General features: G+C 41.7%; 2 protein-coding genes across 4 annotated transcripts in view; both read left to right on the top strand.

The window, feature by feature from the left end:
- ABCC8 (ATP binding cassette subfamily C member 8) overlaps positions 1–18,566 on the top strand; it is a 73,328-nt gene extending 54,762 nt beyond the window's left edge. For 2 of the 3 annotated variants that reach the window (XM_054634622.2, XM_077179868.1), the window contains exons 27-39: positions 1,129–1,198; positions 1,854–2,011; positions 3,142–3,234; positions 7,365–7,467; positions 8,886–8,999; positions 9,630–9,750; positions 9,912–10,042; positions 10,595–10,673; positions 11,536–11,644; positions 13,116–13,219; positions 14,002–14,135; positions 15,418–15,480; positions 17,943–18,566. In XM_054634622.2, the coding sequence (XP_054490597.2) occupies positions 1,129–1,198; positions 1,854–2,011; positions 3,142–3,234; positions 7,365–7,467; positions 8,886–8,999; positions 9,630–9,750; positions 9,912–10,042; positions 10,595–10,673; positions 11,536–11,644; positions 13,116–13,219; positions 14,002–14,135; positions 15,418–15,480; positions 17,943–18,080 (1,417 nt within the window). In that variant the 3' untranslated portion in view covers positions 18,081–18,566. Of the gene's footprint in view, positions 1–1,128; positions 1,199–1,853; positions 2,012–3,141; positions 3,235–7,364; positions 7,468–8,885; positions 9,000–9,055; positions 9,105–9,629; positions 9,751–9,911; positions 10,043–10,594; positions 10,674–11,535; positions 11,645–13,115; positions 13,220–14,001; positions 14,136–15,417; positions 15,481–17,942 lie in introns of those variants that run through there. The other variant, XR_013182718.1, reaches the window with a different exon arrangement.
- A 5,163-nt stretch (positions 18,567–23,729) lies between these two features.
- Positions 23,730–25,730, top strand: KCNJ11 (potassium inwardly rectifying channel subfamily J member 11). The gene has a single exon (XM_054634957.2). It carries the CDS (start codon positions 23,856–23,858, stop codon positions 25,056–25,058), a length of 1,203 nt encoding a protein of 400 aa, XP_054490932.2. The 5' UTR covers positions 23,730–23,855; the 3' UTR covers positions 25,059–25,730.
- Positions 25,731–26,659: the final 929 nt, after the last annotated feature.

The raw sequence follows: 26,659 nt of genomic DNA, 5'->3' as shown, positions 1-26,659 counted from the left end.
ATAGTAATTTTGTCTTCTTTACTTCAAGACAGTCTCCTAAGTGCAGTTTTTACTAAGAAATGGTTGTCATCGCAATTTTTTTTAGATATCAGTGAAAAATGACCAGGTGTCAAGTTTCTGAGTAGTTTTTGAAAATGGTACCCAGGCTTCTTGAGTTCCTAGACACAAGTCAAATGCCTCTCCTGTCTGACTGTGACTTCAGAGATTTACGTCCTTGCATGTTTAATTTCTCTTGGCAGTTTTTAATTAGGGAGAAAATACAATTATTGATCAATACGTGGTACAGATAATTCATAGTATGCTTCCTCATCTTAATCACTGGAAATATTTACTGTCAGGCAGTGATTGTGCAAGTCTAGGAAAGGTAATGAGCTTAGACAAGTGTCATTAGAGGCATCATTAGAGTATACTGGGATGTACTTTGTTCCAGCAGAAGCCTTGCTTGTCCTGCATAAGTTTTTTTTCCTGTGCATGAAAGGAAAGATGAAGCTTGATTCAAACCTGCAGCTCCAGGAATAAAAACTTCTTATTTTTAAGCTAACTATATTTGACCCAAAGAACATGGAAAAATCACATACATGAAAAACCTCAGACTTATTTTTAGATTTTTTTTTCCAGGCTAGACTTCAGGTTCCACATGAGTTATGGTACAGCTAATAGTTGCAGAACAATAATATAGTTCATTTTCCATATCCAAATGTCTTTTAATATATTATTCCAACAGTAGTTGTTTTTGTTACAATTTTCTGTTCCCAGAAAGATACAAGGCTTTTCAATTTAACTTCTTTTGAATTTTTCCTTTTGAAGTGGCTTCAAATTCAAGTCTGAAAGGATTTTTTTCAAGTGTAATCATGTGATGTCCATGGCTTAGACAGTAGAGGGAGCTGAGGACATGCTTGCAGTCGTAGGGTTCCAAGTGGTTGTAGGTTCATGATTGTGGTTGTAAATTCAAGACATTTCCATTTAATTGGAAAGCCATAGGTTCTGAGCAAAATGAGAAATTTTACTACAGCTGTCAATTTATTTGCTTGTTTCTGTGATATAGTTACTAACTTAGATAAGACAAAATAACATGAATCAGTTCTAATATCAGTATTGTAAACTTTGCCATTCCTTGCACCATTTTAGGTTTTTTGAAACAACTCCTCTGGGAAGTATATTGAACAGATTCTCAGCTGATTGCAATACCATTGACCAGGTACTGCTTAAATATTTTCGAGCTCTCAAGTTGAAAAAGTGGGGTTTCATTTTTTACTGACTTATCTAGGTGAAGCTTATGGATGAGCTGTAATTTTGACTGTATCAGTTTGCATCATGATTTTCTCAGTTCTGAATGAGTCCCTCATCTTACATGCACATTGAAAAAAGATTTATTTTGCTAAGATGTCCTGTATAGAAAAGGGCAGCAAAATAAGATCAATAGTGATATCCCTAAATTAAAGAGTATCTACTTTTTTTCTAAGTGAGTAAACACATTCATTTGTGGAAATTAAATGAGAAAAAAGCAAATGCTATTGCCCAGAATAGAAATGACTGAAATTCAAATTACTATTACTTACCCCAGACTGCACTGCCAGGATTTATGCAGTTGCTAAAATCATCTACTGCATCCCATCTGTAATCCTCTGACATGAGGATTGTGCTCCACAATGCAGATGTGAAGCAGCCTCACAGAAATCCTTTCAGATACCTCCAAAACCCATTGGTAAATTCAAGAGCAGGCCTGTATGCTTAAAATACACAGGGAAGAAAATTTTTGAGGAAGCAAGAGAAAGGAAAAGGAAGTTGTTTTAAGTTGTTTTAAGCTTGGCATGTTATGGAAGACTCTGTGCGCTTTTTTCTTCTCTGCACAGCACATCCCAGCTACCCTGGAGTGCTTGAGCCGCTCCACCTTGCTGTGTGTGTCTGCCCTTGCAGTGATCTCCTACGTCACACCCATGTTCCTCATCGCCCTGGTGCCCCTGGCCATCATGTGCTACTTCATCCAGAAGTATTTCCGAGTCGCCTCCCGGTAAGGGCGCCACCCGCTCCATCCTGGCACTGGGGACAGTTCCTGCAGTGCAGGGGAGCTTCATGCTCACATTTGGTCTTGTCAAGGCTGTGACACTGGCTGCAAGTGGGACAAATCCAGTGCAATGGAAATGTGTCATTTTACAAGTGCCTTTGTCGGCAGCTCTTCGAGCAGAACTTGTGTGATGAAGCAGACTCTGCATGATCAAAGGTTTATGGAGTTCATAGGACACAAAAAAAACCCAGCTGGATTCTGTCCTCCCCCAAGGGTTATGTGCTGGGTGCATGCAAGAAAATGTGGACAGGGAAACTGAAATCTGCCTGTGCAGGTGAAAGTGGAGATATGCAGCCTTTCCTTGACTTAACAGAATGCAGCATCACCATGGTGGTACTGCTAGCCATTAAGGATCCAGTGTGCATGAGTCTCCTCTCCTGTTCTGGGTGCCTTCTTGTTTTTAAAAATATGAAAATTTTAATTGTATCTGAGACCTTACTCCTTCTAAGATGATAGTTTCCCTCTTGTGAAATGTTTGCAGCAGTGCAAAAATATGCATATCCCCTCATATATGCACAGATTGAGAGGGAGTCTGCAACCAATTTACTTCCTGCTGGAAGAAACTGAGACTAAACAGATTTCACCTACATGTGCTTTTACTGATATGAGGACTAAATATGACATTGAGAAATGCAACTTAATAACGAGTGCAGACTCCCATTTACTAAGTTTATGAGATAGTGTTGGCTCAGTAGTTGTGCTGTTATCTGGGGGTGCACTTTGTCTTCTGTTTAACTTGAGCTCCAATTTGCAGCATTCCATTAAATTGATGTTCAGTACAGAGACAGAATGGTGTTTAAATAAATAAAAAATTGACTACAAGGAAAAGGAATGGAGGAGAAAGGAGGGAAGGCAGTGAAGGGAAAAGACCCATTCAGAACTCCAGCTATTTAAATGTTAAAAGAAAAATCCTGCTGGGGAATTCATTTCCCTGTAGCACTGCTTTGCAATCTGTCTGAACCTTATGTGTGTGACTATTGCAATGCTATTCCTTTTCACTCCCTGGGCCTGAGTCAAGAGAGTAACTGCACAACAGACCTGGTTTTTTACTAAATTATTTTCCTAACCATCTCCAGGGACCTGCAGCAGCTGGATGACAGCACTCAGCTACCATTACTGTCCCATTTTTCAGAGACTGTTGAAGGTCTTACAACCATCCGAGCCTTCAGGTACAGATTTTTTTTTTTTAAGAAAAATAGATATTCAAAAGTGAGATAATGTTATGTCTTACACTGTTCTGCCTGGAAGATCTAGAGTCCTCACAATATGGGTGGGGAGGATGTCAACCACTGAAGAATTTTAAGCTTTTTCTATGTAGAGGAGTCAGTGTAAAAAGAACAAGCACATGTGGATCATCTGCCCTGTGGTTGCTGTCCAGACACTTGCATGCAGCCTGAAAAAAAGAACTTGAGGGCAAATGTGATTTAGGAAGCTAAATTAGCCTGCAATTACCACAGCCTGTGGTGTGGCAGATGATGGGCTTGGACAGCTTCCATGGCAGAACTAATATGCACCAACTTGGTACAGACTTATCTGTGTCCATGTCCTGGGCAGTTGAGCTGTGCATGCTGCTGACTTCAGAGGCTACAGTAGCACCCTGCATTGTTTTTCAGGTTTCTAGCTGAAAATGAGGGTGTTAACACTGATTTTGGAAATACACAAGCTGGAGACAAAGTATTTCCTTGCCTGTTTTGCTTTGCTTTTCCATGCACATAAGCTCCCAGGAGGGCAGCCCAGGAATACCTGATAACGTGCCTGGGTTCTGTATGTGTGTTAGAAAACTGGCAGTCATGCTGATACCTCAGAGGTACCAATAAAAAAGCACTGCTGAGCTTACCAGCTGCTTTCCCTGAACCAGGGCTATTCTTGTCTTTTCCCAGTTGACTCAAACAAGGTCAGTTTTTCCACTAGATTCTCATCTAGATGATGTCTACATAGTTTGTCAGTTAATTATTACTGCTACCTTTCTATCCTTGAAATAGTAGGGTTTATTTATTCTTCCTAACCTATAATTGTCATTTTGTAATAGAAGTAATGCACAAAGGTAACTTAAACTATTTTCAATAGGTTATAAATAGATCAAAGAAAGAATAACCAATTTAAGAGTTTGTTTCTTTTGGACTGAAGGTAGCTTACCCAAGAATGGTGGAGCAACTTAATGTTTTCCATTAATTACTGTTATTGAATATTTAATTCATTAAGTGCCAGCAATGTTCTATGGTTTGTAGTTATATCCATGTTCAATTTGCAGGAAAATTGAATTTTTCATTTAATGTCTGCTTTTCTCATTCCTATATCCTTTTACTTGATCAAGAGTATCTTTGAAGCATTATGGCTGTATATTTTCTGGTGTTGATACAGAAAGCAATATTCAATGCCATCAAGCTAATATTTTCAGTCTGTCAGAGCATTCCCTCTTGATTCTTCTTGTCACTTTGGAATTAATTCCTCTGTCAAAGAATTGTGTTTGGTGCCTTCTTTTTCTTAAATCCTGCAGTAAGTGATGTGTCTCTGACCCAGCCAGCCCATGTGTGTTCAGTGAGTTCTGTGTTCCATCTGTCTACCAGCCTCCTGCCTCAGCTGCTAACCCAGTTATTTTTAGGGCTGTGTAGCTTTTCAGCTGCCTAACATATTAGCAGGAGTGGAGTTTAGACTTGCTAGCGTGAGCATCCCTAAAAATAACACTAACTCAGGAATTCATTCTGTTAGGAGGTGCCAGTTGTTCATGAAGTGTCCTTACCCTTGGTGAGGATTTATTCAGGATGCATATGGAAAGAAGTTTACAAAAAAATCTAGGGGATTTCAGAAAGACAGAAATTGCTGTGCCTACAAAAACACCTTCAGCAGATGCCCTGGCCTGATTTATAGTTTATTTTGATACTTCAGATAGCATTTGTGTTAAACAATCAACAAAATGTATATGTGAATGATTCTGCAAAGACTTGTCTGTATTCCTAAAACCCTGGTAATCTGGACACACTTTCTGAAGAGAAATTCAGATATTTTTGCATCGATCCAGCAACTGTGGTAACTTTGCATCCCTGTTCCACGTGCATGTGCATGACTGACTCATGATGCATACCACACATTCTCTGAGGCTATCTGCCTCACATTCTCTATCTGCCTCACACAATTCCTCATGGTATGAGATAGGGGAGTTAAATGTGGCTGAATTGGTTGCAGCAGCAGCATGGCCATGTCTGTGCAATGAGGGCTGGGGGCAGTGAGCCCTGAGGAGAGGAAGGGCTCCCTAGCCCTGCCATGGTGACACTAATGCCTGATTTAGAAACAGCCATTCTGCTCTGCAAACACACCAACGTGCTCACAGCCAGCCTGGGTCCTGGGCTGCATCTAGAGCCCCGTGGGCAGCAGGGCAGGGAGGGCATCCTGCCCCTCTGCTCTGCTCAGACCCCACCTGCAGCTGCATCAGCTCTGGCTCCCAGCACAGGAAGGACAGGGACCTGCTGGGGTGAGCCCAGAGGGAGCCACCAAGTTGATTAGAGATGAAGCACCTCTCCTTTGAGCAAAGGCTGAAAGCTGGGTTTGTCCAGACTGGAAAAGAAAAGCCTCTGGAGTGACCTAATTGTGGCCTTCCAGTACCTGCAGAGAACCTGTGAGAAAGATGAGAGACTATTTACAAGGGCATGTAGTGATAGGACAAGGGGAATGGCTTCAGACTGAAACAGAGTAGATTTAGATTAGATGTTGGGAAAAAATCCTTTGTTGTAAGGATGGCAAGACAGTGACACAAGTTGCCCAGAGAAGCTGTGGATGCCCCATCCCTGAAAGTGTGCTAGGCCAGGTTGGATGGGGCCCTGAGCAAGCTGGGCTGGTGACAGATGTCCCTGCCCATGGCAGAGGGTTGGAATGAGATGATCTGTAAGGTCCCTTCCAATCCAAGCCATTCCATTATTCCTCACTGCACACAGCAGACATGTATCTTATGTCTTAGCACATGGCTAAGTTGTGGGCAGCTGAATTATTTCTTTTGCTCAAAATCATAAACTTTTTATGTCAAGTCATTCCTGTGCTCAGAAGAAGGATTAAGGTACTCTGCAGTGAATGAGTTTGAAAGCTTCTATAAGCCATGTACTTCATACATAGGCATTCTTCTATATCAGTGTTAGGAGAGCTGAGTTTATAAATAATCAGTGCTTGTCACAGCCATAATAGCTAAAGGATAAGGTAAAGTTTCAGAGGGGGAGATCAAGTGTATTAAACTTTATCATTTAATAAAAGGGGAGAAAAAGGCAAGATTTGGGTGCTTAAATTAAATCTTCAGGCCTTTGAGCTTTATATCACTACCCTGGAAAAGACTTTGTGCCAGGCTTGTGCATTATTAGCTGTAATTGTTGATACACTTGATTATTGACCTCACTTTAATTTACAGCTACGCAATTAAATATGCCCAGCTAAAAGGGGTGACTGGCTGACTTGAGCACTTGCCAAGACCCCAGCAGGGAATCACCTCCCATACCTTCTAAATTCATGGCAGATTTCATTGGCACAACTATTCAGATGAGTGGGTGCAAATTCACTATAACAAACTATAAACAGGCTTATTTGTGATTAATCCTGTTTTGTGTACTGTGTACTAATTCCTTGAGGGAAGGGAAACAGTTCTTTCCAAGCTAATACTTTTTGTTGTGCCACGTTCTTGGACTTCCATTTTCCAAAGTGCCCCATTTGATTAATGATAAAGACAAATGCATTTGTTTAATATGGGTGCTACTATAATGGGAAGTTCTTTGAGTTTATACTTTTTAAACTGTTACCATTTCTAGGCACTATGGTAATATAAATTTTAAAACTTGAGCTTATATGATTGATAAAAACTGAATTCTGCAGCATTAATGCTTCTTTTCACAAGTACAAGCATGCATTATTTTTCTCATTCATATTTTAAATATTTTAGTTTTAGATTTATCTCTCTCTCTCTCTCAATTATCATGTCATAAAATACATCTATAAAATGCCCAGTGGGACCTGGAAGTCCTAGAGAATTTCAATACAATAATGCAGTTGTATTGTAACCAATGCAATAACAAATTACTTCTCAAGACACTGCACAAATACACTTTGCCTGTGTCTAATACAAAGCTACCAATGATGTCACTCTGAGCTATTGATAGGCTGATTAATACCCTGTGCCAAGCTGTCCATAAGCACATACCTCAGAAATTAAATTTTACTTTCTATTTTTCTGATACCCCAAGGACTGACTCCTTTTTTCCTCTCTTTCTCTTGCTTTCCTGCTTTCTTCCTTTTTTTTTTTTTTTTTTTGTTCCTTTTTTTTTAGGTATGAAGCCAAATTCCGACAAAAACTTCTTGAATACACAGATTCCAACAACATTGCCTCCCTTTTCCTCACAGCAGCCAATCGCTGGCTGGAAGTTCGCATGGCAAGTACAACATTATTATCATTATTATCATTATTATCATTATTATCATTATTATCATTATTATCATTATTATCATTATTATTATTATTATTATTATTATTATTATTATTATTATTATTATTATTGTTACACAAGGAATTTTTGACTTTGTTCCAAGTAATCTGATGAGGCATCCAACAGTTTCTGTACCTTTGCCCTCTATGTCTCTCTGGCTGTAATGAGCATATGCCCAACCCATCCTGGACACTGAATGGGGTATGAATTTTCCCCATAGCCTGCAGCTGTTTTTCCAAGACTGGAATAGTTTTCAGGGGTCACATTGGCTCCTCTGTGTGTGAAGAGTGATCAGAGCTAGTTGAGCTGTGCCACCAGCCAGCATGTCACTGTCGAGCCGTGTCAGTCAGTGTCAGCAGCCTCTGCCTTGTGGCTTCCTAGGAACATTTCAGTATCTTGGAAGCTCTTCTAATGAGCAGAAGGATGTAGATAGGGTTGAGTCTGTTTTGGAGTCATCTGAAGAACACCAAAGATATTCAGTGGCCTGTTTTCTGCTCAGTGAAGTGGCCTGGCATGAGAAATCGTTTATTAAAATAATTCTCTGAGAAGCAAGTCAAGGAATTTTATGTTGTGGAAGGTTATATCACAATTTTAAATGCAGGTCAGGTGTACTAATGCTGTTCTGGTAACATGGGCTTCTTTTAGATGTGCTAAATGTATTTTTATTCACTTTTCATGTCACACTCTATGGCTTCATTTCAGACTCCTCCTTAACTGGTACCTTTTGATAATTTAGTTCAGGTATTGGGTATGACTTGAATACAATATTATTACCCTATTATATATTCGGGGCTAGACCAGCTGAAGTCCCTAATTCTGATCAATGCCTATATCACTAAACAATTCAAACACAGACAAATGATAGTTGTCCTCCCACAGAGTTTGTTTTCTAGTCTGTTACACAATTTTACTCAAAGAATTGTCTGTGGGAAGTCAAATCACCAATGGTTTAAATTAAAGCAGAAAAAGGCCCTTAAGGTAATAGGTGTGTGCTGTGCAAGAGAGGCTTGTTTGAACAGTTATGGATGGTAGGAACTCAGCAGCAACAGCAGAGCCTCCCAGCAGTTCATCATCAGCCACAGAGATGGGATGCATGAGCACTTCCCTCCTATCCCAGGTAACTTCAGCTGCATGATTTCAGCCACCTCCATTACATGCTTAAAGCATCTGTGTTGACTTCCCCAGCACAGCCCTGCTGATTGCAGTAACAATGGGTTCCTGGTAGAGTCTGGATGGAGTTCCATGGGGTTTTCTGCCTGTGTTTGGAAACTGTGCAATGGCTTTGTTATTTGGTGTGCAAAGTTTTGAGAACGTTTTAATCCTTTGTAGACTTATAATGATGGAGCTTATTCATATTCCTTCAGGAGTACATTGGAGCATGTGTGGTGCTCATAGCAGCTGTCACTTCTATTACCAGTTGCCTGTATAATAAAATCACTTCAGGACTTGTAGGCTTGGGACTAACCTATGCTCTTATGGTAAGAATCTCAGGATCCTTTCTGTCTCTCCCAAACATTTTTTTGTAATTCCTCAGGGCACAAAGATGAACAGGAAGATTGAAGGTGTCTGTACATCTATAGTGGGTACTGTAATATCATGGAAACCATGTGTTTACTTCAGTTCACATGTGATGGTTGACATATTTGAGTGTATGCTTTCTTCAGCTTTGAGATCAAATCTCATCAAGGTGTTTGTTCAAATATGTCAATGAAAAATGGACAAGTTGCATCATAATTTTTTATATCGTCTTGCATTAAGAAGAGTACATTTTCAGTGCATCAGTTGTAATTATGCCCTGATATGTCATTCTAGATTGTCCAAACTTGAGTTACCAAAATTATGTCTTTTCACCTGTCTCTATTGTTCTCCCACCCTCTTTTCTGTTGGTGGTGTAGATCAGACCTCCACAGTACCAAAGTATCTGTGCACTGCAGTTAGGAAATGTAACCTTTAGTCATTGTTGCCTCCCTGTTGGTGTTGTACCATCCAGTGCATTCACAACTTCCACTTACTGAGGCATTCTTGTGTAGGAATATAAACTGCATGCTGGTCAAATGGTGCAAACTACTAAAAATCTGGGGTTCAGTTGTGTATTTGCTTTACATCAGGTGTCAAACTATCTGAATTGGATGGTTCGTAACCTGGCTGACATGGAGATCCAGCTGGGGGCAGTGAAAAGGATCAACGGCCTTCTCAAAACAGAAGCTGAAAATTACGAAGGGCTCCTTTGTAAGTGCAGTTTTGTGCAGCATGCAGAAAGAGCTTGCTGAAATTTTAATGACTTTGCAGTGTATTGCCATGAAAAATGTAGTAAATTACCTAATGAACCAAGTAATTTATTATAAGAAGGTTGATGTTGGGTTTTTCCCTGTCCTGTGCCTGTGGTACAGCTTCGTCACAGATTCCCCAGAACTGGCCAGACAGAGGGGAGATCCAGATCCAGAACCTCAGTGTCCGATATGACAGCAACCTGAAGCCAGTGCTGAAACATGTCAATGCCCACATCTCACCAGGACAAAAGGTAAAGAGCTGCAGTGGTTCTCAGAAACTCTTTAGACTATCACATCATATAAATCAGAGTTAAAACATACCATAGAATGTTTTGGTGACCGAATTACAGATGATTTTTTTCTCTCAAAGAATGTAGTGCACTGTTAAGGAGTCTGGGGGATTCTTAGCTTGGTGTATTGAGGCAAACACCCTCCCTCTCAGTATCCCAGTGCCCTCCTGTCAGCACACAGTGCCAAATGAAGTGACAGTGAGCCCTTACAGTGCTAGACCTGCTTTTTTCATCCTTCTCACATGACTCTCTTGCCTTTATTACCATCATTGCCATTCTCCTATTGTACCTGTTATAGGACTGGCCTTGATTTATCCTTAAATGCTCAGACCCCTAAAAGACAAAAAGTGAACACAGCAATTCTACAATGGCTGGTTGTTTGACTGATCTGTCAGGAGGAGAAGAGGATCATGTGAACAGCTCCTCCACCCTCTCATCTGCAGTGTCAAGTACAGATGTTATCCATTTCCTGTACTTTCATTGCCTGATGTTCATCTGCTTTCTGTGTCACAGATTGGGATCTGCGGCCGAACAGGCAGTGGAAAATCCTCCTTCTCTCTTGCATTTTTCAGAATGGTTGACACCTTTGAGGGTAAGATAACACTTTGGTGTGTCACTCAAGCTTAGCACCTGAAGGTTCTTTGGTAGTCTTTTCCTTAACAGCAGCAGGTCTGAAGTGTGATTTTCAAATCTGCAGGACACACTCTTTGGCCCTATTTAAAGCTGGTCTCATCTGTCACCTAACAGCTGTGCCATTTGTAAGCCAGATCAATAAAAATTCTGCTTGATAGAAGCAAAAGTCCAAGAGTGACAGATGACAGCCTTTTGTGCAGTTAAATCACAACAGTAGGAGCAAAGCATAAAAGGGCAAGGTGTTCAAGTGTAATCTGTACTCAAGGCACAGATGGGATCCACTAGGCCCAAAAAACTCTGCACTTGGGGGTTGCAGCTTGGCCTGCTTCCCTGGAATTTCCTGCCATATTTCCTGCTCTGTGTGCCTCACAGAGTACATCTCAAAAAGATGTCAGCCTGTTTCCCAGCCACATCACCCACAGAGCCCCTATGCAGATACAGACAGTTGTACTCAGAGATAAGATTTCATAGTGCTCAACAGTAATTTGGCTTTCTGAAAGGCTTGTTGCCCCTGGTAATTAATCCCTGATTGAAGTAATGTCTGACCCTGTTGTTTGATAGCTGTATACTGATCAAGCAGTTAAGCAGTGTATCTAATTATTCAGAAGGTACTTCAGGTCCCCTCTGTGTGCTTTCCAGCTGAGCTTATTCTCAAGAAAGCTGTGCTGCTCTTTTAGTCAAAGCATGTTTCTTTGGTGAAGAAGGGGCTATGTGATACAAGGCCTGTTCCTGCTGTACTGCCTTTCAGCCTGGAAGTGAGCCATGTCTTTGCCAGCAGCTGTGTGGCACAATAAGCACACTGTCCCCTTTCTTTTGAATAGGGAGGATTATCATTGATGGTATAGATATTGCCAAGCTGCCCTTACAGACACTGAGATCCAGGCTGTCAATCATCCTCCAAGATCCTATTTTATTCAGTGGAACAATCCGGTGAGTACTGAGCACCAGCAATAAATAAAAAACATGTAATTGCTTCTGTGTCATACAATATGAATTATATGTTATAATTGTACTATATATAATGACTTTTATACCAAGCTGCTCAATTCCAGGCTCCTCAGCTGGAATAGGGAGGATCACTGCTTTCTGTCTGTGCTTTTAATTCACCCCTGCCAGACTAACCTCTCCTCATGCCTGAGCCTGGACAGGGCACTGTTGGCAAAAGACATCCCATGCCTGGGAAGCAGGGAAAGCCAATATTTAATCCTCCAGGATCCAATAATCTGTTTAGCTCACTGATCAAATGCCCATAACCACCCAGCATTTCTTGAAACCTTCTTTCTCCTACATCTGTTTTCGTCTGTCTGCCTTAAAATATGAGATGTAAAAAATGCAGACTAAAAAATTGCTGTAGACAGAGAGAAAGCAAAAGAAGAACATGAGAATTACTGGGAGCCTGGCCTGGTTTATCCTGGAGATTTTTAATTTTTTTTTTCATTCTCCTCCTACTTCTCGAAGATGATGTAGTAGAAACAATGGCCAAAAGTTGCAGTTTCCAACAAATGCCCTTCCCTGTGTCTGTGCCATTTACTTAGGAAGAAACAGTACAATCCTCTGTGCACTGTTAGATCCCCTGCACTTTTAGTTTCTACATAACTGATTAGAGTTCACTAAAAAGGATACAGGCTTCAGGACATGCCTGAATAGACCATGATTCATTCACATCAGAAGATGATGTGATTGTATTCCTTTGTTTTATTTGTTGAACTATTAAAAAATGTATTTAGGCCACCATCGATCCTTCACAACTCATACAGCAGGAGTAAAATGTAAAAATAGTGTCATGCACCATTTGAATCTTTTATTGTCATTCTCCATGCTAATGTAATGTGATGTGAGATTAACATTTGTTGCTGTCACTTCTGGGCCACAGCAAGCTAAAATAATGTTCATCTGTTCATAAATCCAAGATTTTTTGAATTGCAGTGAAGACTTCAATCTCATAATGCAGTATGAAGCTTGATTATTCTGTTAACATTTCTACAGCAGTGAAGAACAAAGAGACGTTGTATTTAAAAGGAGGGAGGGTAAAATCTTGGCCTTTGTTAAAATTAAATGTTAATTTAGACTGAGTATAGTCACAGTTTTTCTAGTAAAACATGAGATTTATTTCGTTTATACAGAACAAAATAAATTCCAAAACCATAAAGATAGCCACATAATAGCAAACTTTTCCCTTTCTGCTTAACTGACATCAAATTTTCACCTTAATCACATTGGTATAAACATTGATTAAGTCTGGGAAATTTGGTGGATTTCTACCAGTGATAGGTCAAAATCAGGCCCAGACCTTCAGTGTATGATTCTAATTATCTGCATTTTTGTTCCTAAGCACAGTAAAAGAAGAAATCCATTGCAGCAGTTTCTGTTGACTGATATTCTTGAGTTGCCCCTGCTGCAGGTTTAACTTGGACCCTGAGAAGAAGTGCACTGACAGCATGCTCTGGGAAGCACTGGAAATAGCACAGCTCAAGCATGTGGTGAAGGCACTCCCTGGGGGCCTAGGTAATGAGACTTCTGTTTGAGAATATTGTTTCCAGCATTCACAATGTTCCTGTTTCACATTTCTTTACTTTTTTAGAAGGGCAGGTGATGAAGAAAGAGCTTTTAACGTTTGTGGAAAGTGACAAAAAGTGCCTGCAAGCACTTTTCCTATATCTCTATAATTCCTTTACCAACTGTACCTGGGGGGCAGAATCCTCTTTTTTTCAAATGAATGGTTAAATTATTTTATATCAGTATGTCTTTGTTTTGAAGCACTGAGGTTTATGGGTCTTATGAATTCAAATAAGCTGTCAACAAGCCAGGTGTTATTTAGAACATTTTGTATTTTCCAATAGTCACATCCAAGGACGAAGATTCCTAAAGCTTCAAGGTGTGAATCATTTGGCCATGCAGGAAAAAAAACACATCAAAAAACCCCCACCAAACACCTAACAAAAAACCAAAAAATAACCAATAAACTCCCTTAAAATGGGAAGTTATACAGCCCTAGGGTAAAGAAATGATGGATGCTGGTTTGACTGGGGGTGCAGTGCCCTAGACTGTACATGTTTCAGAGAAACTTGCTCTTGAGCATCCTCAGCTGCTTTGATGATTAACAGTTACAGAGAATATAGGGAGACAAAAGTACTGGTTGTGTTGAACACTGGGAATAAGCAGGCAAAAATGTGTCACCAGCAGCTGTAAGCCTAGGAAATATTGCTTTACACTGAAAGTGAGACTCTGTTTTCCAAGCATATGCTCTATTCTCATTTTACCTTAGTGATATTCTGTATCACTTCCAGATGCAATAGTCACAGAAGGGGGTGAAAACTTCAGCCAGGGCCAAAGGCAGCTCTTCTGCCTGGCAAGGGCTTTTGTGAGGAAGACAAGCATCTTCATCATGGATGAAGCCACAGCATCTATTGACATGGCAACAGTGAGTTTGAAGTGCTTCTGATTTCTTTTACTTGATATGTGAAGTAAAAGGTGGAAAGCAATTCTGTCTATTCTGTAATATGCTTACACCATATTTAGTTGCAGACATATTTACAAGCCCAGGTAGTTGTGAGTCACTGCCAACAAATCTAAAGACCTTTCAAACCATTACTAGGGATTGAATAGTTATGCCAGGACTGATTGCATTAGGAAAATGAAGCATGTTATTTTAATTGGCAGTGGGGTTTCTGAAGTAAACAAAGCTAGGGAAGGTCAGCTGGGATGGTCAGTGAAGGGTGAATTGGCAAGTGAAAAGATTTCCCAGCATGGTTGGCAGGAAGTTAGAAGGTTTGAAAGTAGAGGCAAGGAAATAAACACAGACACAGAAAAGACATACTGGATTATTGCATTAATTGCCTGGAATTTCTAGGCAGATGCTTAAGCACTCAGTAATAGTGCAGTGACTGGGTTTCAGCCAAATAGAATAGTACATTTTTTCATCAGTTATGTTGTTACAGGAAATATTTCAATTTTCTTTCCGCTGTAAGTAAAGAACATAATTGGAGAGGTTTGTACAATTTTTAGTTCAGTAAAATGTTAGTGTTTGAGCTTCAGCAAGGGAACCATAGTGCAGTTAAAACACATGTTGAATTTTGATGCATTGAGCATAGAGTTCCTCCTTTGCAATACCTCTCTGAAGAGCAGCTAATAACAAATGGAGGTATCTGTGCTCGTGACTCTTCCAGGCAGTTTGGAATGCAACAACAGTCTCCTAAATAGCAAAGGATGAGTACTTGTTGAGTGAGAGCTATGTATGTTAAGGCCATCTTAAATATCATCTCCACTGTTAAATATGCCAGGTACAGCACAATCCCTTGCCTGTCCCTGCCACCCCTTGGTGTTAGATGTCCCCATTGTGCTGGGACATTCCTGGGCTTGCACCGGGGTGAAGGACATGCCACAGAGGCGCCAGCATGGGCAGCCTGGCAGCACCCAAAATTCACCTTGGATCCTCCTGAGTGTCAGACTGAGGCCAGGACAGCAGGAGTTTGGGGCCAAGGCACAGCTCTGGTGTCTGCTGAACCCCAGAGGCAATGGCAGGAGAGACCAGGCTCTGGCTTAGTTCGGACACGTAGCTCATTTTTCACTTCTGCAATGGATGATAAATAACAGCATGGAATAGTCAGTGGTTACTTACTGAAGCCTTCTTATTCTTCATCTTCTCTGTGTGTGTCATGCAACTTCTGTTGTTTGAAAAGCACTAAATGTTCTTCCTTCCCTAGGAGAACATTCTCCAGAAGGTGGTCATGACTGCGTTTGCTGACCGCACTGTGGTTACAATAGCAGTAAGTACAGTCCCTGCTGCCATCCTAATGCTAACAAGGATCTGAAATGCCTCATTAGTCACTTCTTGTCAGTGTTAATAAATATGGTAATTAAGCCAGTCATCTTTTTCTTTTTTTAGGTGGTGTTTAAACGTAAGCTTTTTCTTTTTTTTAAATTTCTTACTTAAATTCATAAGAGTGGCTTCTTAAGTGTCTTGCATGATGCCAAGTCAAATCACCTGTAAAGGTACATAATCTAAATATGCTCTCCATCTTCTGTTTCCCATTTTAAGCTAAATTAAAATGCCATATACTTTGCTGCAAAATATGAATTTCACCAAGCTAAAATAATCATTTAACTAAGGACAAGTAAATACACATTTCAGGGAGGTGAAATGAAGTCAGTATGCTTCTTAACATTTAAAAATTCAACATAAGAAATCTGTGCTCAGGAATCTCTGAGCATCATTTATTTTTACCTAGGAAATGAGTAATAGAAGACCTGATTTATCTTATGGTATCCATCCAGTGTGTCATTATAAAAAAGTAAAGGAATCATAACCATGACATTTCCTGATTTCTCTGCATGAAAATTCAGATTTGCACTGCATTCTGCATTTATGTATCTTTTTCAGTTTGTTTGGGGACAGGCTGAAAAAGCTTTATTATTCTTTGGCACTCTTAGTGAGTTTTAAACTGCACAGTTCAAACAACATCTTGGAATAAACTTACTTTGAATATTTTTGCTTACTTCCAATTGTAAATGAGGTTTACAGCAGGTGGGTTTGTATTCAAAACATTCTATAGTAGAAACACAACACGGGGTTTGTGGCATGGGTAGTGGTTTTGGGGCCGTGGGGTTTTTTTGGTTTGGTTTTTTGTTTGTTCGGTTGTGTTGTTGATTTTCAGGTGTGGCTTTGTTTTGTCTTGGTTTTGGTGTTTTTTTTTTTCCCCAGAAAAAGCCATATATTCCTAATATCTGTTTAGGGAGAATAGGAGTAGTAAGAGTTATAGTACTGGCTCTCTGTTATCTTCTATGTTACTCACAATTGCCAGGGTGGCAGCACTGATTGTGTTACACTGAAAGAGATCAGACAAGGGCAGCAAATTCAACTGGAATGTGATATTTCAGTCCCCTGCCCCTGCCTGTAGAGTGGAGAAATGTCATAGAAACTGCAGAAGTTATGAGATTTGTAGATGCCATCAGTGATTATTGTATGGAAAATCTGGCTAGGAAAGCCAGAGAAGGAAATACAAGAGTTGTTTTGATACTGAGGATGCCCCAGACTTGATTAGGAACCTTATGGGTGAAGAGCAGCTGTGTAACAGCAACCATAATATTCTGAGACTAAATATCCCTGAGGGAGTGATGCAGATCCAAAAAAATCCCATGCAGTTACAGTTAACATGAAAAAGTGGAATTCTGTCAATATGAAGAGGCTTGCAAAAAACCAAACCCAAAAATAAGTGGTAGGGAAAAAAAAAGCTAAAAGAAGCAGCAAAGGAGATTGAATCTGACAGGGATTATGGAAATTACTGAAGCATTTTATTTAAAAAGAAGATGGAAACAATGCATGCTATTTATTTAGGTAATGCTTGAGTTAGGATAGAAAAATGTGGTATGGATAAAGAAATAAAAAAGATTATTAGAAACAAGAAGACTGAACTCAAAGTCCATAATTCCCACATACCTTGAATATTGTGTGTAGTTCCAGTCTCCTTATGCCCAGAATAACACATTACAAGTGAAAAATGCTGAGAAGCACAGGATGATTTTGGAGGTGTTGGATTTGCTCCTGGAAGGGAGCAGCTGAGCAGGCTGGGGCCCTTCTGTGTGCAAGAAGGACAATGTCAGGACATGTGAGAGAGGTCTGCAAAGGCACAGGCAAGGGGTGTCAGGTGAAACTCTGAGCAACACAGCCCAGAGCACACAGAAGAGGGAGTACTTGTTCATACAGTGGGGAGGAAGTATGAAAAAGCCTTTTCCAAAGGATATGGGTGCAAAATGATTGTGAAAGCTCAGGAGAAGATGTGGCCCAAGTCTTCTAAAACTGGATCAGCTTTCTAAATAGATAAACCACACTAAACTCAGGAACCACCCCAGACCCAGATACAATCCAGGGGTCGGAGAATTCCCAACTTCACACAGGCACTTCCACACTCAGTTGCCCAGTTCCTACTCTGCCTGGCTGCCTTCTTTTGGCTGCACTTGGGAGCAGGACTCTGGGTTGGGGACATTCTAAAGGGAACTCATAGGACTCCTCATGCTAAGGTACCTGGGTACTTTTTAGGTACTTGAGCATCCACTTGGTCTGTATATTTATCTGCAGTATTTGCACAGAAATTAGGATGAAAAGTAGGCTAAGTAGCCTTAATCAAACTTGAACTTGATAGGAAAATGAATTTGTGGAAGTCTGTCTTATCCTGGAATATATTGAATAGAGAGATACACTGACCTGGCATTTTGTTTATTTGTTTTTCAGCACCGTGTGCACACAATCCTCAATTCAGATTTGGTTATTGTAATGAAGAGAGGGGTTATTTTGGAATATGACAAGCCTGAAGTTCTGCTAGAACAAGAAGACAGTGTCTTTGCTTCTTTTGTACAAGCAGATAAGTAATAAAAATAAATAAAGCATTTTAGAATACAATTTTATTATTTTCTAAAAAAATGTAATATACCTGTAAATAAATATTATTTCATAATAAATTGAGCTACTCCTTTTTTAATAAAATGAGCCATTTTTTCCATCCAAAGCATTAATGAATTATCTGTGTACTTTAAATTTTGGTATACTACTACGTTTCTTTTTATTTGCTGCCAAAGAATCATGAAATATAGTTGAAAAAAAACTACATGGGTGACTACAACAGGATCCACATCAAACAAACATAACCAGCATGGAGTTTTTATGTAACTCTCAACCCCCCCATGATTTATTAACATGTTATTTTTATGTGTCATAGCCTTACTGTAGATAATGTTCATGACTGACTAAATGCAGAAGGAAAAATGCTATACCAAAGGTATCTCTCAAAAGCTTGTATCTCTTCCAATGAAATGACTCTGTAAAGCTTTAATATCTAAATACAAAATCTATAAAACAGTTTTTATATTGTGGTTTATTGATAGTGCCTGAGTTGTGCCTTAGACTCTCCTTTAATACTGTCTAGAAATGAATCACAATCTGATTCCATCTTTCTGCCCACTGAATACTATTACAGATTCCAAAGCAGGATGGAGGCAGACTCCCTCCCAAACTGTGAAGAAGCTGAGGGGAGGCAGGCTGTGATAAAGTATCAGTGCTTAATGTACACTGTTTCCAGACCAGTGCAGATGTACCAATTCATCTGGAAATTATCCCTCCAAGTCTGGTAAATAAACAGCATTAAACCTTTCAGTGCAGCTCAGGGCCATGAGAGCTTGACTCATCATCTCCTAGTTTCACATATCTCACCCACTGTCGTGCTGTCTCTAGATTTACTGTGACCCTTACCAATAAATTCTGTACACTAAAGAGAACTTTCAGCCACTAAAATTATCCTAATTCAGCTAGACAGCTACTTATCCCTGCCCTGTGACAGTCATTCCAGGACTTTTTCATTAATGGAGGGTTAGAATGTCAATAATGGAAGGCTACAATGAGTTTTGCACTGGATTTTTTTACAGCAAGTTTATCTTTACATCCATTTTTTTGTTTTGTTACTTCCCCTATTTGAAGGACTTCTAGTGCTTAAAAGAGCTCTTTATCTTTTAGGGGTTTTGGGTTTTTTTCACTCTTTAGCCTGCTCAATTAGTTTGGAACCTCTTTTTAAAAGTTTTATTTTCTAGAAAAAGACACCTCAGTGTTCTCATGGGATATGTGATATTCTTAAGGCATTACTTCTAGCACTGCAGCAGAGAGCCAGGGAAAATGAAGAACTGTTGTTGCTGTTTGTGTTACCAGTTCCAGAGCAGAGGATTTGCAGCACATCCCTGCTGTTACTTGGGCAATCCTGAAGGGCAGGTAAGTGGCACCAGAGGAGAGTGCAGAATGAACCATGGTAAATGAACAGGAGATGGCTATGCAGATGAAAGGCATCAGCTCTGTCATTGCCCACTACTCTTCAAGAGAGGCAAAAAGGCCAGTTGGGAGCTTTCTCCTCCTCCAGGGAATTGTTTGCTGGGCACTGTCCAGGAAAGAATGGCTGCAGAACTGTTGCAGGGTGTGTTTTCACCCTGGAATGCCAGGCTTCCATTAGGGCTGAGAGAGGAGTAGTGGGAGCAGAAGGGCACAGAGCAGGTTTCTGCCACAGCTCCTGGGCATGCTGGCTCCTGGCTTCCCATTACTGCTCTAAGGCAGGATCTCATCCTGTAAAGGCCTAGGAAAGCACCACTCTGCAGGACTCCTCCAACTCACACTGCAGAGGCTCTGCAGCCCTCTGTGGAAGCTCTTGGAGATTCTAATGGCAAGGGGAGAGATGCAGAGAAGTGAGGTTTTGTGGGCTTTTAATGAAGTGTCTGGGATTTGACACTGCAATTTGGGCTTGCTCCTATTCCACAAGCTTCTCCCAGCCTAACCCAGAAGGGAGTGCAGGGAGGAAAGGGCAGGAGGCTGGACTTTATCCTGCAGCATTAAGAAATTAGAACTCAAAAGTCCAAGTGTCACATTTCCATTTTAAATGGGGCTCGTAATTCCCAAAGTAGCGTTGCAGGAGAGTAGGGTGAGTTCATTTATATCCAACAATTAGCAATTTTTAATGGTACCCCACTTCTGAATCAATATCTGTTACCAGGGAGGCTCTTGGCTGCCACTGGGACAGGGCATTTCCTCAGCACATTTCAGCTGGTCTTGTTTATGTGGGGCCAGGGAGTTCCTACCCCTAACTCCAAAGGATTAAGGGTCTCACCAGTGACCAGGAGCAGTTCCCAAGAACATTTTTCTGTGGTGTGAGGCTCACTGACATTACCCAAGTCAGCAGACCTCGTTGCCATGAGATGGACAGCCCAGGAGTCTCTGTAACCAGGCTCACAAATGTGTTTGTATGGCAGTGAGGCATCACTAAGCAAAGGGCTGTACTGCAGTGGCTGCCAGACAGTGCAAGCCAAGCCAGGCTTTCAGTTTTCCTGAGGGATAGGGCTTGTCCCAGTCCCAAAGGTGTTAGGGGATAGGCTGTCCATGGAGCTGCAATCAGAGGTTCTCTTGTTGCTTTGTATAAATGCTTCCACCACACAGAAAACTTTATAGGGTTCTTTCCCTTGTTTTAGTGTGGCCAGGAAACACAGCATGGCTGCTTCATTAGTCCTCTTCCCAGCTCTGCTCCTGCTTCCCTTTGTGGCTTTGCAGAACCAACTCTGATCTCTTTTCTTCTGCCTACCTACTCATGCTGCAAGGTGATTCATGAGGCTTAATTTCAGACTAACAGTCTGTAGCCTCTGAAGCTTTACTCAGGTTCTAACGGCAGAGTAAAAACATGGCAACAACTAAATTTTAATTTGACAGTTATCATAAGATCTTGTTTGATAGCCATTAAAATTAGAATAAATGGAGGGGGGGAATTTTGAAGTGTAAAACCTATTTTGTGGGTGGAAGAACTTACCCCTCATGATTCAATACTACAGAGTGGGATTGTTCATTCCTGTGAGCCCAATTGTTTTCAGCAGCTCTTAACACAAATATGTTGGCTCACTCAGAAGATCTGTCACTTTTTTTCTTTTAAGTATCTGTCACTTGATCCATAAAGACAGCTCTAGAAATTCTTCAGCAGAAGCCACTGGCTTTGCTATCCCATCTCAGCCCCTAAGTGCTCAGAGATGAAGAAGTGGTAAATGACAGTCCCATTGCAGAAGTGGAAGCAATGAAGCAGTGCTCTAGAGAGTTCAGGATTCCTAAAGCAGCGTGGTGAGTGTGCTCATAAATCACCCCTCCCTGGGTCGTTCCTAGCACCAGGCCATGCAGCAATTCACTCTTCCTCCAAAACCCTCTCCCCCTGACACAGGATTTTATCCATCCCACGTTTATGGAGGTACCGCCCTCTGGAGGAAAAGGCACAGAATAAAGACCACGCTTAGAAAAGAGTCAGGAAAAACGGCACAAAATTCAGGACTGCCTCTGGAATCCCTATGTCCGTGTCTGCAAGGGTGTAAAACGCTGCCCATGAGTTGCCTGGTGTTCTTCAGCCTGTTTATGCCCACTGCAAAATTCTGGAAGTAGGACCTGCTGCCATCAGCTGCAGAACTACACATGTGACAAGTAAAACTCCAACTTACTTCATCCTTTTGGGTGATGGGTTTTCTTTTCTTTCTCATATTGAGGAAAAAAAAAAAGTTTAAAAAAAAAATAAGCTTTTTTAAAAATTACATTGTCATATAAATCATGTAGTTAACAAACTCTAAGTGTAGGTGCAGGTGACATGCACACCAAGGACACAAAAAGAGTCCAGGAGATGACTAGATGAAGGGATGTAAAAGAGAAAGGGCTAGAGAAAAGGCTTAGCCACCTTTGGCTAACTTAGCGGCCTGGCAGGGCACGTTGTTGCTATTCTAGATTTATTTATCAAAGCAGCAAGAAAGATGAACCAGATTGGGAAACTGACCCCTCCGAAAGGAATCAATGTGTGCAAGGACGTGCCACCATTCCTACACAGAAAGTACAAATAGTCCAAAGTGATAGTAAACAATTAATTACAAGACCTATAACTGCTCAGAGAGCTCAGGGTGATTACTTCAAACTTCTATTCCAGAATCCCTAGGTGGGCTGCTTTAAGCAGCTGTAGGTGGTGGAAGTTACTTTCAATCCCCTGATTGCCCAGGGAATCAGTGCCAAGAGCTGTTTACAGTGTGCACCAAAGCACTCAGAGCCAAAACTAAAGGGAAAGTCCATGGACACGTGTCGTGCAACTAGAAAATAAATAATCACAAATCCATTGGTACTAAAGAAATAACTGTTATCCAGAATATGCTGGGATGCTGTAAAAACTCCACAATGTTGATGTCTAAACTGAAATAGAAACAAAATATTGAAACCAGAGGAAATAAACACATCAATGAGAATATTGCTGTTTATACAGCAGCAAAGCCACATCAGAATGTTTTTACATAATGCATCTTGTCAGGAGGACACATCCTCACAGGCATGCCCGTGTATGTATTTATACCCACAGAGACATCCCAGTGTCCCAAACAGGTTTTAGCTTCCTGCCTCCCTTTGTTGCCTCTTCCAAGGATTTTGGTGCCTGTCTGGAAGTTCATGTCACTGGGGGTTAACCCTTTCCAGCCAGACTTTTTTTTTTTTTTTTGCAACTTTTGCTGCTGTTTGGACTGTGGACATTTTCCTGAGAAGCCATAGCTCACACCATTTCACGGTCTCCTCTCTGCATTAAAAAAAAAAAATATATATATATATATATCCTTGTTTATTCTAAATAACTCTGGCAAAATTTTAAGTGGGATTGAGCCCCTTTAGTTTCAGGTCTCTTTTTAGCCATTGCCTCCTTGGATTCAGCTCGTTCAAGCAAATCTCCTATCACTGCCTGCGATTTATCAGATGAATGATTTCCTCCTACTTACTAAAAGACATGCAGGTGAATTTCAGTATATACACATATAATAATAATGATAATAATAATAATGATGATGATAATAATAATAATAATAATGTTGCAATACAATGACAGTAGTTTATAATAATAATAATATATTATATAAATAATAATAATAATAATGTTGCAATACAATGACAGTAGTTGTTTATTATTATTATATATTATATATTATATATTATATAGTATATATAATAAATATATTTTTATTATAATAATAATGTTGCGGTACAATGACATTATTATTATTATTATTATTATTTTATTATTATTATTATTATTATTATTATTATTATTATTATTATTATTATTATTATTATTATTTTACAAATTCCGTCTGTAAAATTGGCCCGTACCTTTTTTTCCCCCCGCCCCCATCTCACGGAATAATCACCCGACATGAAGCCACGGCATCCCACAAAGGAGCCCCTGCTAATGGAAGGCAGCAAACCCGTCCTGTATCAAATGTTTACATACAAACCGCGGCCCGAAACCCTTCCCCCGGAGGGAAATTAAAAAGAAAAAAAAGGAAAGGAGGGTGAAAAGGTAAAGAAACGCCCCCAGCTCCGGCGGGGAGCGCTCCCGGGCCGGCTGCGGCGGCGGGGGCTGCGGCGGCGGCGGCGCTCCCCGCTCGGCGCCGGGCGCGGCCGCGCCCCCGAGCCCGCGGCGCTCCCTCGGCCGCGGGCGCGCAGAGCCGGCAGCGCGCAGGGGCGCGCAGAGCCCGCGGCAGCGCGCAGGGGCGCGCAGAGCCCGCACGGCCCCTCCGCCCCCCGGCTGGCGGGGCGGTGCGCGGCGGCGGCGGCGGCGGCGGAGCCATGCTCTCGAGGAAGGGGATCATCCCCGAGGAGTACGTGCTGACCCGGCTGGCCGAGGATGTGCCCGATCACGCTCGGTACCGCGCTCGGGAGAGGCGGGCGCGCTTCGTGGGCAAGAACGGCGCCTGCAATGTGGCCCACAAGAACATCCGCGAGCAGGGGCGCTTCCTGCAGGACGTCTTCACCACCCTGGTGGACCTCAAGTGGCCGCACACGCTGCTCATCTTCACCATGTCCTTCCTGTGCAGCTGGCTGCTCTTCGGCATGGTCTGGTGGCTCATCGCCTTCGCGCACGGGGACCTGGACCACAGCACCCGGCTGCAGCGGGACCCCGCCGAGGGGACGGCCGGGCCCGCGGCCGCCTTCGTGCCCTGCGTGACCAGCATCCACTCCTTCACCTCCGCCTTCCTCTTCTCCATCGAGGTGCAGGTGACCATCGGCTTCGGGGGGCGCATGGTGACGGAGGAGTGCCCGGCCGCCATCCTGGTGCTGATCGTGCAGAACATCGTGGGGCTGGTGATCAACGCCATCATGCTGGGCTGCATCTTCATGAAGACGTCGCAGGCCCACCGGCGGGCCGAGACCCTCATCTTCAGCAAGCACGCGGTGATCGCCCTGCGGGAGGGCCGGCTCTGCTTCATGCTGCGGGTGGGCGACCTGCGCAAGAGCATGATCATCAGTGCCACCATCCGCATGCAGGTGGTGAAGAAGACGGCCAGCCTGGAGGGCGAGGTGGTGCCCCTCAACCAGATCGACATCCAGATGGAGAACCCCGTGGGGGGCAACAGCATCTTCCTGGTCTCCCCGCTCATCATCTACCACGTGATAGACAAGAACAGCCCCCTCTACGACATCTCCCCCATGAACCTGCACCACCACGAGGACCTGGAGATCATCGTCATCTTGGAAGGGGTGGTGGAGACCACCGGCATCACCACCCAGGCCAGAACCTCCTACCTGGCGGACGAAATCCTCTGGGGCCAAAGGTTTGTGCCCATCGTGGCGGAGGAAGACGGGCGATACTCGGTGGACTACTCTAAATTCGGCAACACGGTGAAAGTGCCCACGCCCTCGTGCACTGCCCGGCAGCTGGAGGAGGACAAGAGCATCATGGACACCATGCCACTGTCCCCGAGAGGCACAATTAGGAAAAGGTCTGTCAAGCTAAAGCCCAAGTTTACCATAAGCGAAGAGCCTTCCTGATGCCTTCTGACTGGGAAACTCTGTTAGGGCTTTGTGTCTGAAAGATCTCATGAACTCAAAACACTGAGGTGGCCTCTTACTTTTTTTTAAAATTCAGGTTGGTAGCACAAGGTATGTTCTGGTGTTATTTATTGTGGGGAAATCTAAAGCTAATTATATTTTTTTAAAGGTGTGAGAGATTTCAAGCAGAACTGGGAGTAGGGAAAATCATGGTCTGCAGCTTTAAATTTCAATTCAGACTATTTAATCACACGATCATTCTGCCTTGATTCAACTGCAGGTAATGACGCATTTTCTCAAAAAATAAATGTGTATTTATCCTCAGAGATTGCAGGTTTTTTAGGGTCTTGCAGTGTTTGCAAGTCAGTAGTTTTTAACTGGTGTTTTTTTTCCTAACTTGAACAATCGATATAGCAAAATAAAATATTAATAATTAATAAAGTAGGCTGGATTTAAATGATAAAAAAAGGGTCAGGCAATGACACAAGACCAGATCTGGAAGTGTCTCTATATTATACTGTATGTCTCAAAGAAATTAACTGCTGGATTTGCATCATCCATATTGTGTTGTATGGAGCCACTCCTACCACATGCAGTATGAAATGTATTTGAATATTTACTTTTGTTTATTTTAAAAGCCTTTACACTTCCAAAATAAAACATTCAGGAATACCTTTTTGTACTGTACATTTCTGAGAGTAAGTGCCTTTAAAAGGAATAGAAGATAATATACAGTTGAAATCAATTATAAATAGGAGAATTCTGCATTTTAATTTCAAAATGAAGAGAAGCAACATTCCCTCTCTCCAAGCCACATGGCAATAGGATATTCAGTACAAGAATTAACCTCTCCCTTGGGTCACGGTGAATTCTGCTAGATAATCAGGGAATAAAAATAGAATTACATATTTTGAATGAAAGGACAGTGCTGAATGCTGAAAATATATCTGCATGCAGTAGGGAAAACCTTTTACTCCTTTCCCTCTAGTAAAAGAAACAAAGGTTTTTTTGTGCTTAGGGGAAGGAAGGGTGCATAAGACAGCATGTTCACTTCTGGGATGCTGTGTCAAAAACATTACTGCTGCTGAGGAAGCAATTCCTGTTCCAATCTCATCCTGAGCTCCCTGTGCAGCTGGTGCCTGCCTTGGCTTTTAGCTGGCTCCAAGATCTGTCATTTGCCAGCAAACATGAAGGAGCCATGTTCACTCTCTCTGTCCCACAGTGACAACAGGAGCAATTCCCCTTCACCCACTCCTGCAAATCCACTCTGGAGCTCCTGGTAACAGCAGCAAGTTTATTTCTACACAGGGTTACTGGGACATGGCACCAGCATTAGCTACAGGGCAAACTGCCACCCAGGGAAAAAAACATACAATGTCCAAATAAAACCTATAGAAGCATCACAGAACTGTTCCCACACCTGGTTTTACAGGCTGTGCAGAGAGAACCAAGTTACTTTAAACATTGTTATTCAAGGAGGATCTAGTATCAAGACTTGTGTGTTCTGTAGTTCACAACAGACACCAAAATCGTTTGTGTTGGCAATAATATGGCAAATTTCTGATGGCTTGGCAGTGTAACTGTATGACAAACTCATTCAA

Source organism: Agelaius phoeniceus, chromosome 6 (assembly GCF_051311805.1).
Source record: "Agelaius phoeniceus isolate bAgePho1 chromosome 6, bAgePho1.hap1, whole genome shotgun sequence".
In the NCBI taxonomy this organism is placed as follows: domain Eukaryota; kingdom Metazoa; phylum Chordata; class Aves; order Passeriformes; family Icteridae; genus Agelaius; species Agelaius phoeniceus.
The sequence above is the reverse complement of the archived record's forward strand: the minus strand, read 5'-3'. Positions and strand labels throughout refer to the sequence as shown.